Below are 12,667 nucleotides of genomic sequence, written 5' to 3'. Positions count from 1 at the left end.
AATAACATTGTGGATGGATGATGGCAGAGCGGTGGATGTGGTCTACCTTGACTTCAGCAAAGCATTTGACACAGTCTCCCACAGCATCCTCATAGCTAAATTGAGGAAGTGTGGTCTGGATGATCAGGTAGTGAGGTGGACTGCGAACTGGCTGAAGGACAGAAGCCAGAGAGTTGTAGTCTATGGGGCGGAGTCCAGTTGGAGGCCTGTATCTAGTGGAGTGCCTCAAGGGTCAGTACTGGGACCAGTATTATTTAATATATTCATCAATGATTTAGATGAGGGAATTGAGTGTACTGTCAGCAAGTTTGCTGATGACACTAAGCTGGGAGGAGTGGCTGACACGCCAGAAGGCTGTGCTGCCATCCAGCGAGACCTGGACAGGCTGGAGAGTTGGGCAGGGAATAACTTGATGAAATATAACAAGGGAAAGTGTAGAGTCCTGCATCTGGGCAGGAACAACCCCGGGTTCCAGTATAGGTTGGGGAACGACCTGTTAGAGAGTAGTGTAGGGGAGAGGGAACTGGGGGTCCTAGTGGACGGCAGGATGACCATGAGCCAACACTGTGCCCTTGTGGCCAAGAAGGCCAATGGCATCCTGGGGTGTATTAGAAGGGGGGTGGTCAGTAGGTCGAGAGAGGTCCTCCTTCCCCTCTACTCTGCCCTGGTGAGACCGCATCTGGAATATTGTGTCCAGTTCTGGGCCCCTCAGTTCAAGAAGGACAGGGAACTGCTGGAGAGAGTCCAGCGCAGGGCGACAAAGATGATTAAGGGAGTGGAGCATCTCCCTTATGAGGAAAGGCTGAGGGAGCTGGGTCTCTATAGTTTGGAGAAGAGGAGACTGCGGGGGGACCTTATTAGTGTATATAAATATATAAAGGGGGAGTGTCATGAGGATGGAGCCAGGCTCTTCTCAATGGCAAACAATGATAAGACAAGGGGTAATGGGTATAAACTGGAACACAAGAGGTTCCACTTAAACTTGAGAAGAAACTTCTTCTCAGTGAGGGTGACGGAACATTGGAACAGGCTGCCCAGGGAGGTTGTGGAGTCTCCTTCTCTGGAGACATTCAAAACCCGCCTGGACACATTCCTGTGTGACCTTATCTAGGTGTTCCTGCTCTGGCAGGGGGATTGGACTAGATGATCTTTTGAGGTCCCTTCCAATCTCTAACATACTGTGATACTGTGATACTGTGGTTTGTTCCCTGAATTTCCCAGGGTGCTTCTGAAATGAGCTTTCATATCTCTTTGAGGGATTTTTCCCCTTCCTCTGGCCTTGCCACAGAGACATTGGTGAAAGTCATTTAAGAAGATAAAGATGAACTGCTTTTGTTGTCGGGGTGATGGTCATGGTCATGGTGTGGACAGCCGTGCCCCTGGGGCTGCAGGACAAGTGCCACATTCAAGTGCTGGGAAATTCTGGTGATGGTGTGTCTTCTGTGATCAATGTGAAGTAGTTTGAGAGTCCACCACGTCACGACTAGCTTTGTAACCACCCAGGAGACAGCAGTTTAAACATGGTGCTCAGGAAACCTCATCAAACGTATTGATCCAGGGACATGTGCTTTTCAAGTGGAATTTATGGGAATGGTATCCAGCTTATTAGTAGTCATTTCACTTTTTCAACTAGAAGTGTAACGTATCTGTCCATCTGCTGGTCTATCAATCAGTCTCCCTCCCTGCTCTTTTTGGGGGCTTTTTGTTCCCTTTCTGCACGCTGTTATTATAACTGGTAACCAAATGCAAAAGAAAGGATGAGTTAAAGAGCACAGTACCTAATAATTTCAGTTAAAAGAAGCTGAAAGACAGACTATTTTGTTCACATGAATTGCGCATGACAGAGGTGGGAAAAATGGGCTTGATCAGAGACCCACTGGAATTGATAGAAACCTTTCCATCCATTTCAGCAGGCTTAACTATCACCTTTGTTATTTGTAACAATTACTTGTCGCCTTTCCTTGCACCATATACTTCACACAACAATATATTTTTTTGCTTCTATGGTCTTAGAGACTCAAACATTAATGGCAAGCTCTGTTTTCTCAAGCTAAACCTACTCTTGACCCTGCAGTATCTGCAGTCTGCTTTTGAACTCAGGGCTTGATCATTGACCCACACAGAAAGGATGCAGTTGCGTGAAGGAGTAACTTTTAGAAGATACCAGAAGTGTTGGAAGAGGGCTGGAATAGCTCAGCAGAGTAACTCAGATTTTGTCAGGATGTGAATTTGACTTCCACTGGCAAATAGCCTAGTCTCAGGGCAGAGCATTTGCTCTTCGCCATTTGACTGTGCTCCTGGCACAAGGCTGGGTGACCCAATGCCTCCCCTGAGAGAGCTGAGGGTCCCTCCCCAGGCTTCAGACCCCACTGATGTTTTTCTGTGTGATGACTATATTGAGATCACAGGATCTCGTTTGATCCCTCCTGCTGCTGCTTCAAAAAGGGTGGGTGGGTTGTTTTCCCCGTTGCCAAAATCTTTGTCCAAAATCAACAAAGCCACATACGCGTTCTGGTTGAAGGACTTGTGCAAACATATTTATGCAACTCTTTGTGGGATTTGACTTTCAAATAAAATTCCATGAGCAAAGCTTCAATACAGCTGCTTTCAAAAAAACAAATGAGAAGATCCATATATATCACTCAAGTGCATTTAACTGCAAATTTGTTACCATAGTCTCCAAACATCTTTTCACTATTGGTCCAGCTCGAAGGTTTGGACTGTTTCCATCTTCAGTATAATGCTGCTGTGATGTGCTGAGTTTATCCCTGTAGCCTAATACCGTGAAAAGAGTGGAAATAAGGAAAGTTATACAAAACAAACACTGTCTCCATCTGAATAATTACATTAGAGGTTCGATTATCAGGAGATCAGGAAACAAACTGGGAAGATTAAGTTGGCAAGGCTTAAAACCATTTCCATTGTCTCAAGTAAGCTCGATTGCACTTGTATTTTTGATTAATTGAACTTGCAAGCAATTGAACAAGCATAGATGAAGGTCTGACAGCATAGATGAAGGTCTCCAAGGTTCTTTTGTAAAAAATCCTAAATTAAAGGGCTAAAAATCAACCAAGGTCAAAACCTGTGTCCCTTCCTGGGGCTTCATATGTAAGGTCTGGACTTTTCTACAGCGATGAAGTGCTGGTTTTAACTGCAGACCAGGACAAGCTGCTGTTCAAAATACAGAATCTAGCAAGCCGTAAGTGGTAACAATTTCTGTATTTCATTAAAAATAAAGAAAACAGATGAAATATTTATTGTTAGAGGGAGCGTGCTTTTGCCACCAGCAAGAGAACTTCATCACGGCCCTTGGCTTCGGGGTTTGTGTCCTGCACCTGCAGAGCTTTGGCCCTGCCAAAATAAACACCCTCCAAGACAGGAGCTACGTCGTCGTTTCTCATGTGGGTGAAGTGCCAGCTGAAGTTATGGAGCAGTATATAGCGGTTAATGTATAAAAAGACTCTGCTGTGCTCTCCTGGACTAAATTTCCGCTCCGGGAGTTTGCATTGCAAGTAAATAGCAAGGAGCCACAGGGCTATCCAGCAGCGCTCTGGGCTCCCACACTTTAATATACTTACTCTGGCCACGGTGCTTTGAGGTAGGGCAGTGCTATTAGCCCCATTTTATAAAGACAGCATGCCACCGAGGTCTGCAGGACGCAGGATATTAGCTGTACTGGTAACTGAATTCCCACGGGAGCCTCGCTGCTTGTATTAGGCTTTCATAACGTGACTTACTGCCACAGTTCCTGGGAATTTTTGAATGAACTGAAATGAGGCATTTTTATTCCCGTCTTGTGTTCTCTGGCCATCTGGCTTGCCTTGCTTTTTAAATGCATTGCTGGGGACGGGGCAAGTGGAGAGTCCTCAGCATCTCAACAACAGGTTTCCATGCCTATAGAGCCCCCAGAAAACATCAGAAAACCACACCAAACAAACCCAAAACCACAGGAAAAAATATGATTAAAAGGACAAGATATTTCCTTCTGTTGCTTCCTCCCATTCCTGTGACGTTCCCAAGGAGTCACCATGAAAAAGAGGTCCCTCACTACCTTATCAAGTACATGTACTTGGCCAGGTTCTACAGTTAAACAGCAATATCCGTGTTTCTTCGTCAGAAATGGGCCCGTATTGTCAATATCTCAAAGAACGAAACTTGGTTTTCACTGCAAGTACATGGGTTCCCAGCAAAGTTTGTGACTTCATTATAACATCTCCAGTGCTGAAGGCCATTGAAAAATCAGAAGGTAATAAGTGGGTCTGCAGAAGTGTTAACGTAGCCAATCTCAGGCTCTTGCTTTTGAACACAAGGATTATCTTTTGTATTGAAGCATATTAGAGATGGAAAAGCATCTTTTTTGTAGAATGCAAGAGCTAATGTTCCAGCTTTCCAGATGAATCTGAAATACAAGAGCAACACAGACACTATTAATAATGCAATCAAAGCAATTTATATACTTTTAAAGCATCCACAAAGGATCCTTTGATAAGAAGGAACTTTCATCAGCCTCAGAGACCAGGTAGTTTAGTGTGTACTGTTTATTAAATTTATGCATAGACAGTGGTAATTCCACTTTTGGCTGGAGAAGAGCAGCAGCAAATTATAAGACATATTTATAAGCACTAGTATTACACTTGCTGGCTTTAAATGAAGAAATGTATTTATATTAATATAGCTCTAAATGGGGCTATTCAGTGTTTAAAGATGCAGTTTGTTTTCCATTAGTACCCTGCCTGGACACAGAACAATTCTGTAAACTTTAAAAGCTTTGGTCTTCTTTTTTGACAAAAAGAAGGAAATTGCTACAAGTGCACACTGGGAGATGGGCTGTGAGAGTCTGTTCAGCTCAGTCATGCTGCGTACTTTTTAATCTTGCTTTTAGTTCCTGCTTTTGTCCTCCTTTTCTTTGTGTGCCCCTCTAAGAGAGCTCACATGTAGAAAGCAAAGATGGGCAAAAAACCAGGAGTGGCTTTAGATTTGGGCCAGAGTGCTTAGAATCTCCTTTAGCAGCATCCCCCCCAAGTTTGAATAAGGAGGGAGGTGTGTGATTTTTGAGACACCTCTAGATGAAGTTTTCATCCATCCCAGGGCTGGTGGGAACCGCTTTGAGAAGCCTTAGCCCCTTGGAAAGAAGAAAGATTTACTTTTGGTGTGCCAACAGTCTTATGAACAGACTGCTAGTCTCTTCTGGCTCTGCTGCTGCTCCCTATTGTCCAGCTTGAGAGTAGGGACTGAGAGTTCCCTCACATTCAAATGCTTTCTTCCATGAGTTTAGTGTGCTTTTTGTTGCTCTGGACTAAATCAGGATAAAGGAAGACAAATAATAGACTTGGAACAATGTCTGTTTGAAAGATCTTGATTCACCTTAAAGGAAAAAAAGGGGGAAGATGAGTTCTCATCATGGGTCATTGAGCACGAGCAGGAAAAGAACAATTAAATTCCTACATCCACTTTGGGGTTTCCAGGTGTTAAGGAAGGGGTTTTTGTTGTTGTTGTTTTGGTTGGGTTTTTGTTTTTAGGCGGCAGAATTACATTGCATTTGGATCTTACTCAGTTTTAATCCAGGCTGATTTAATGGCCAAGGAGAGCGGAGAGCCAGAGGCCAAGTCCAAATTTTCCTGTGCAACAGCATGGTGCATGTCTTCCTGGCGGTTCTCCATGCATTTCTATGAAATATCTTATCTTGGGATTCCAGTATGTTGGAAAATACAATGCTATTTGATAGTCAGTACCTAAGTGCAGTCAATGACCACACCAGTAGTGACCAAAAAGGTGAAAAGATGTTCCTGGCTCTTGTAGACTTGAAAAGTGAGATTTAAACTGGGCTCGTCCCTCCCCATAGACAGCTACAGGAAGAAGCCTCACCAGCTGTGTGCAGGTGTTGGATTAGCAGCCCTTCAGAACAAGGGCTTCTACCCAGAAACAGAAGTACAACTTTCCGTAGCAGTCTCACTCATACACCTGCGGCTTACACTGCAGAAAAGTCATCAAAATATCAGGAAAGACTGGGTTTCAGCCAACAGTCATCACCCTGTTGTGTAGCTCACCACTAACCCACCAAAACCCATAGGGATATTTCAAATGTGAAAGAGGAGGAGGGACCTGGTCTCTCTGCAGACCACTGTTTCTCTCCAAAAATTGATAAGGTGATATTTTTAGCCAGAAGAAAAGCCTGCTATGTCTTTAAATGGGAAATGAAGACAAAAAGATCTTTATAAGGCACAAGGAGCTTTTTAGCTAATTGAAATGCTCAGTTTTTTCCCTTTTACATGAAAGTCAAGGATTTTATTGTCAGCAGCTTTATTACCTTGTTTAGTGTTTTTCACTTCATCAGTGACACGTTTTGGTCAGTATGAAATGTTATTAATAGGACTGTTTTCCTGGATGTGTGCTTAGATCTTTTTCAGAACCTTACCAGAGTATCTACCAGGGAACAAATTTGGCCATAGACTTTGAATGGTGATGGCGTTGTCTGTATGCAGGTGTCACTGTTTTGGTATGTTCTATGTGCTGGGTGCTCTTTAATGTAGTCTTCAATACATAAGCTATGAAGTAAAGGGAGAAATGAGTCAGTAGAATTTAGAATGAACATTGTTTATCTTATCAATACATTATCTCTGGGGACATTCAAGGCCAGGCTGGATGTGGTCCTGAGCAACCTGATCAAGTTGAACATGTCCCTGCTCATTGCAGGGGGGTGGGCTAGATGAGCTTTGAAGGTCCTTTCCAACCCAAACCATACTATGGTTCTGTGTTTATGATGACATTTTCTGTAGTATCTTTTCTATAACGGTCTGTGTCTATACTCTGTTAGGAAGATGAAGAACTCACATGTGCACATTATTTGCCAGTGGTATTTTTTAAGTGATGAGTTTGGCAGCAGTGAGAAGTGACTGCTTTCCTAGGGCTTTGACCCACGCAGCTTTTCACCCCCGGTTTGGGTGACTTTGCAGGTGTTAAACAGGATCACGCTGCAGCAGGAGGGTCCGACGACCAAAGACACGGCTCTCAGAGCTGTTTTAGTTACACTTCATCATCACGAGCATATGGTTTCACTTCCAAGTGTTTAACATTTCCATTTCCTCAGGAAATCTTTCTTTCTATTTTTCAAGCTCTGGAAACTGGATGGATATATTTGTACTGGCAGGCGGGCCGAGAGCGACACGACCATCAGCCCTAGCCCTAGGGAGCCCCTGACTGTGGTACCCTCTTGACTCTCCATCCCCTCCCCTCATGCAGCACCTCGTGAGCATGGCTTGGGGTGCTTTATCCAGGTCTCCGGGGTGCAGCACACTGTTAAAACACTTCTGCTTTTCCTTTACTGTAACAAACTATGGCTCCTTTTCTCTGCTTTAGCTGAGAGAGGTGTTTTTCTTTCTTAGTCAACTCCAGGACCCATGCATCCCAAGAATGAATTGGGAGCAGACTCCTTTAGCTGACTTAGTGAGGCCAACAGCAAAATCAAGGCCTAAGAAAATACTTTGTGTCACCTAGAAGGAATGAAAGCAGTTGCATCATGTATTTATTGTCTGTGTTAGTAGATCCAGCACTTAAATGAGCACGACTGAGGAGTGGATGGCTCCGGGGAGCTGCTCTGGCTCTTGTGTTTTCAGAGATTATTTCTGGCATTTCCTTTTTCCTCATTACAAACAGGTCACCCTTCTCATATGTTGGCCAAGTTATGCACCATAGGAGGAAGTCTGTGCTCGTGTCTTCTTTATGTTTCATTTAGCCACATATGTAATAGTGTTTAGCTGCTTGTTTTCTTTTCCTGCTACGCTATGAACTGCAGTGATTGGGTGTGCAATTCGCATGCCTATTTAGCTGATATCACTAGCCCTTTAGCATCCTCTACTACAGTGAGTGTCACCATATAGCAACTTTGATAAACTAACTGCCTTTTAAGCAGCAAGCCTTGCTACTGTGCATCAAATAGCACTGTAATAGAGAAAATATGGGGCAAACTAGCTGATTAATGTATTTGTTCCTTTGTGGCTTATCCTGTTACAAATTCAGCCTATTGCATACTTTGTACTGCTTGTTTAACATGAGGAAGCTCGCTGTGGCTTTGGGCTTCTGGAAGGATTGAGTCTTGCCACCAGGCAGGCTGTGTGCTACCGATATTCAGTGTATATATTTTATTCATAGCCTCAGAAGAGTGAGTTAGTCAAGGGAGCAGAAAACAGCATCAGACAGATGTAGTTCAACCTCCAGACCTCCCAGGAGAGCTCACCTGCGCTGCTCAGCCTCTGGCTTTGTGCTGGCCTGTGGGACATTGTGAGCTGCTGTTTTGATTCACTTAGGCTCTTTCCTCCATTGCTTGCCTTAGCTCTATGTGTGTCTGCGCATCCCTGCAGCAATTACCTCCTCACTATAAAAGCTACTTGGTCAAGCAGCACAAGCTTGTACCATCCACAAGGACACCTCCAAGGCTGCTCAGCATCCCGGCGAGCCTGCTGCCTTTCTCCTGTACATGTCTGTGTCAAGGTGTTCCACACTGTAGGCTCCAGCTCAGACAAACAAACCAGTGCCATTGGCTTACTGCTGATAGATAGATAAACTGGAGGTCAAGTTAGGATTTACACAGTGATTTAGATCCAGTTTTATTTGCTGGAGGGTACCAAAGCACTGCAGTCTTCTGGATAGAATGAGTGATATCCTGATCCAAAATGAACTGGCGATGCCAGCCACAAAGTGGTGTTGATACGTTGTTCCAGACTGCTTCAGAACAGACCATAGTAGGACCGTACTGAATTAAAAGCACAGTCCAGCTAGTCTGTAGGTGCTTCAAGGGGCCAGTTCCTGGAGTACAGCCATACTGCACACAGGCACAGCATCGGACAAGCACCTTCTTTCCTTTTGCAAGAGGCAGCCTTGGGTGCTCCTGTCATCTGCCACCCAGCTACAGGTCAGCAAGTCCAACATGTCAGGCAGCTTTTTCCATTCAGCATTGATGTCCTGGTTTTGCAGAACATGGTCCCTAGGATCTGACCTGTGATGAGCGAGCCCTTTGGCTGGGTGCCTCCGTGGCAAAAGTGGGCTCCATCACAGCACAGTTCTCCTTGGTGCAGATGGAGCTGAATGGTGCAGGGGGACAAAGCAAAGGGGGATTAAAAGACGTTGCAGGAGCCACTGTAGGCCTGCGAAAGAAGTAGCCAAGGCACTGACAACTGTGTGGGTTTTGCATGTCTGTTTGCAGTGCTATGTTATGTGTTTAGGAGCTGGTTGTTTCCATAATAACAGCAAGCGCCATATGGCAGCGAGGAGGGTGGTGAGAGGAACGCTCAAGGAAACACAGTATGTTGTTTGACATGTGTGTGCTTCTAGAGGAATAACGTGTCTCAAGCAAGTACTGCTGCTCCAAACAGACTGGGGATTTGCTGCTCTCACCAGAAAAGTATTATAGCATCATAGAATGGTTAGGGTTGGAAAGGACCTTGGCGTTTGTACTGGTGCGATGCCAGTTAATGGTGCCTGCCCTTCCCTCAAGTTTTCCTGCAGATAGTCCCTGTGATGGGTAAAGGACCTTTTGCTTTACTGGGAGTGATGTTTCTGGATGGCAATTTAAATACAGGGTTTAAGGGGAAATACAGTTCTGTAAAGGAGTGCTGTGTGAACTGGAACCAGCTAGATGCCATATGCTCCATCCATTAGTTAATGTTCAGCAAGTAAATAGCACAGATTTTGAAACCTTTTAAAACACATAGTTTGCAATAATAGTTTAGTAGAGAGTGGGTTGAGCATTTCCAGAGATTAGTGGCGCTTTAGTGCGTATCTAGGAGGCATCCAGGAAGGTCTCCACAAATTCCAGCTTTCCCTGCCCTTTAATGTATGACTCACATTTCAAGGACTTGTAATTTGCTCCCCACATTCCCACAAACACCACCAGGCTGAGCGGTACCTTTGCAGAGTGCATATATTTCCACCACAGAAAAATGTGGAATTATTCTTTCATAATAGCTGGATGGCTTTTTGCGGGACTTGTACCAACATCAGCTCTACAAAATTGAGCCTCTCTTGTCTGAGTCTTCAAGCCATTAATCATGTTTGTATTTGGGTACCTGAAACGTGGTGTGGCGGAGAGAAGGCAGCAGTTTTGATTTGGGATGTAGTTTCGCACTCGCTTGCAATGCTTTAAACTGCTAACCAAGCCAAAAAGGCAAAGCTCCTCTCATTTTCATGCTTCTCTTCTTCTCTTTATTGCCTCTAGAGAGAGATTACTGCAGCATATGTGAAAAGCAGCCGATTGGAAGGCTTCTCTTCAGGCAGTTCTGTGAAACTCGACCCGAGCTCGAGTGCTGCATTAGGTTCCTTGACTCAGTGGTAAGTCAATTCCTGTGATATTTTGGGGTGCTTTGCAATGCTGTCCAACAGAGGAGACTCCCCTGACCCCAAGAAATGGCTGTTTCATGGGACTTTGTGTCTAACACCTTAGTAAGCAGTGGACCATAGCAGCATCACAGCATCATTGATGGTAGAGGGGCAGCACTGCTTGAGAGGTTGGTACCAGCCCTCATGAAGCATCTCATTGGTACCAGCCTTGTGGCTCATGGGGAGTCCTCAACATAAAAAGGACATGGAACTGTTGGAACAAGTCCAGAGGAGGCCACGAGGATGATCAGGGGACTGGAGCACCTCCCGTATGGAGAGAGGCTGAGAAAGTTGGGGCTGTTCAGCCTGGAGAAGAGAAGGCTGCGTGGAGACCTCAGAGCAGCCTTCCAGTATCTGAAGGGGGCCTACAAGGATGCTGGGGATGGACTCTTCATCAGGGACTGTAGTGACAGGACAAGGGGTAACGGGTTCAAACTGAAACAGGGGAAGTTTAGATTGGATCTAAGGAAGAAATTCTTTACTGAGAGGGTGGTGAGGCACTGGAATGGGTTGCCCAGGGAGGTTGTGAATGCTCCATCCCTAAAGGTGTTCAAGGCCAGGTTGGATGAGGCCTTGGGTGGCATGGTTTAGTGTGAGGTGTCCCTGCCCATGGCAGGGGAGTTGGAACTGGATGATCTTAAGGTCCTTTCCAACCCTAACTATTCTATGATTCTATGAGCCACGAGGCAGGAGGATGTCCCAGCATGGCCTCCCTTCATGTAAACACCCAAGCAGCTGAGATGCTCTGAGTAATGTCTTTTGATGTGGGTGAAGCCTGAAGTGCTGGCAGGCACTGGGAAGAAAGGGCAGATGATGAATGGACTGACAAGAGAGGATGAGGAGTATGATAATTTAATATCCATCTCTTACCAAGCCTTTTCATCAGTAGGCTGCAGGGTGATTTAGAGAGGACATCTTTACTGTTACCCTGTGTTTTCAAATAGGAAAACAGAGGCACAAAGGTGTAGAAGTGACTTGGTTGAGTGAATTCATCAAGAAACCATTTTCCACCCCAGAGAGCTCTCGGTTAACCTGGACACTGAACAACACCCTCAGCCCCAGGGGTATCTGATGTTCTTTCCCAGCCTGGCAGCACTTGGCCATGTGCCATGCCAGCAGGAGAAGCTGTTCACAGTGAAGAAGTCTCTCAGTGGCTTTCTTGATGGGAGCCTGCAGAAAGGGAGGATGTTGATGAGCCAAAAGGCTAAATTGTACCAGGAAAATGAACTTGTCCGTGCTGAGTGTGAGTGCCCGAGGGGGGCTTTGCTCTCTGGCTGACACTGACAGTCAAAAGCAAAGCAATGCATGCCAACAGGAATAAAATCATGGAATCATAGAATCACAGAATGGTTTGGAAGGGACCTTAAAGCTCATCCAGCTCCAACCCCTGCCACGGGCAGGGACACCTCCCACTAGAGCAGCTTGCTCCAAGCCCCTGTGTCCAACCTGGCCTTGAACACTGCCAGGGATGGGGCAGCCACAGCTTCTCTGGGCACCCTGTGCCAGCACCTCAGCACCCTCACAGGGAAGAGCTTCTGCCTGAGAGCTCATCTCAGTCTCCCCTCGGGCAGGTTAAAGCCATTGCCCTTGTCCTGTCCCTACAGGCCCTTGTCCAAAGCCCCTTTCCATGGTGAAGCTGTTCTGGAGTACATGGGGATGTGAGGATTGCACTGAAATTGTAGGTCTGGGAGAGGACACGTGGTCACTTGAAGCTTTAAAGTTTGTTAGTGCTGCAGCACCTACAGCAAATCTACAGCATCACAGAAAGTTTTAGATAAAGCCCTGTTCGAATCAGTTTTACCTGGTCACAATTTCTACCTGATATTCCTAGCACTGGTTGTGATTTTCCCTAATGAAAGTTTTAGCCATCGAGATGCGTGGAACTACTGCATCTGACAAATACTCTGTGCTTAAGGCTAGCAGGCGGGAGGACATTTCAGGTACCCTGGATTCAGTACAGGTCCTGTACTGACCCAGCATCCTCTCATGAGTTATCTGCCACTGATGGAACATAACACACCCATCTGAGGGGAGGCATCTCCACAGAAATGCCACATAGTGTGTGATGCCTACAGCCCTGAGGAGCTGGGTGCTGGTTCTCTCTCCAGGAAGCCACAGAAACCCTTTGGGAGACAGCTGCAAAAGACTGCTTCCAAGTGGTTTTAATTTCAGACAGAAGAGACAGAGCTGTCCGCAGTTTGGAGAGGATCAGTGAGGCTCTGCTCTTCTCTCATGCCTCCTTGCTCCAGCAGCAGGCATCATATTTTGGTTCCAGCAGCGCCCAGAGGCTGCAGAG

At 45.6% G+C, this 12,667-nt stretch overlaps 1 protein-coding gene across 1 annotated transcript in view; it reads left to right on the top strand.

Annotated features, from left to right (window-relative positions):
* Positions 1-12,667, top strand: part of GRK5 (G protein-coupled receptor kinase 5) — a 167,995-nt gene that overhangs the window by 98,410 nt on the left and 56,918 nt on the right. Inside the window, exon 3 of the mRNA XM_080620760.1 lies at positions 10,211-10,323. Coding sequence (XP_080476886.1) covers positions 10,211-10,323 — 113 coding nt within the window. The remainder of the gene's footprint in view (positions 1-10,210; positions 10,324-12,667) is intronic.

The sequence above is a fragment of the Psittacula echo genome (genome assembly GCF_963264785.1).
Source record: "Psittacula echo genome assembly, chromosome: 6".
Taxonomy (NCBI): Eukaryota; Metazoa; Chordata; class Aves; order Psittaciformes; family Psittacidae; genus Psittacula; species Psittacula echo.
This window is presented reverse-complemented; position numbering and strand designations above follow the sequence as displayed.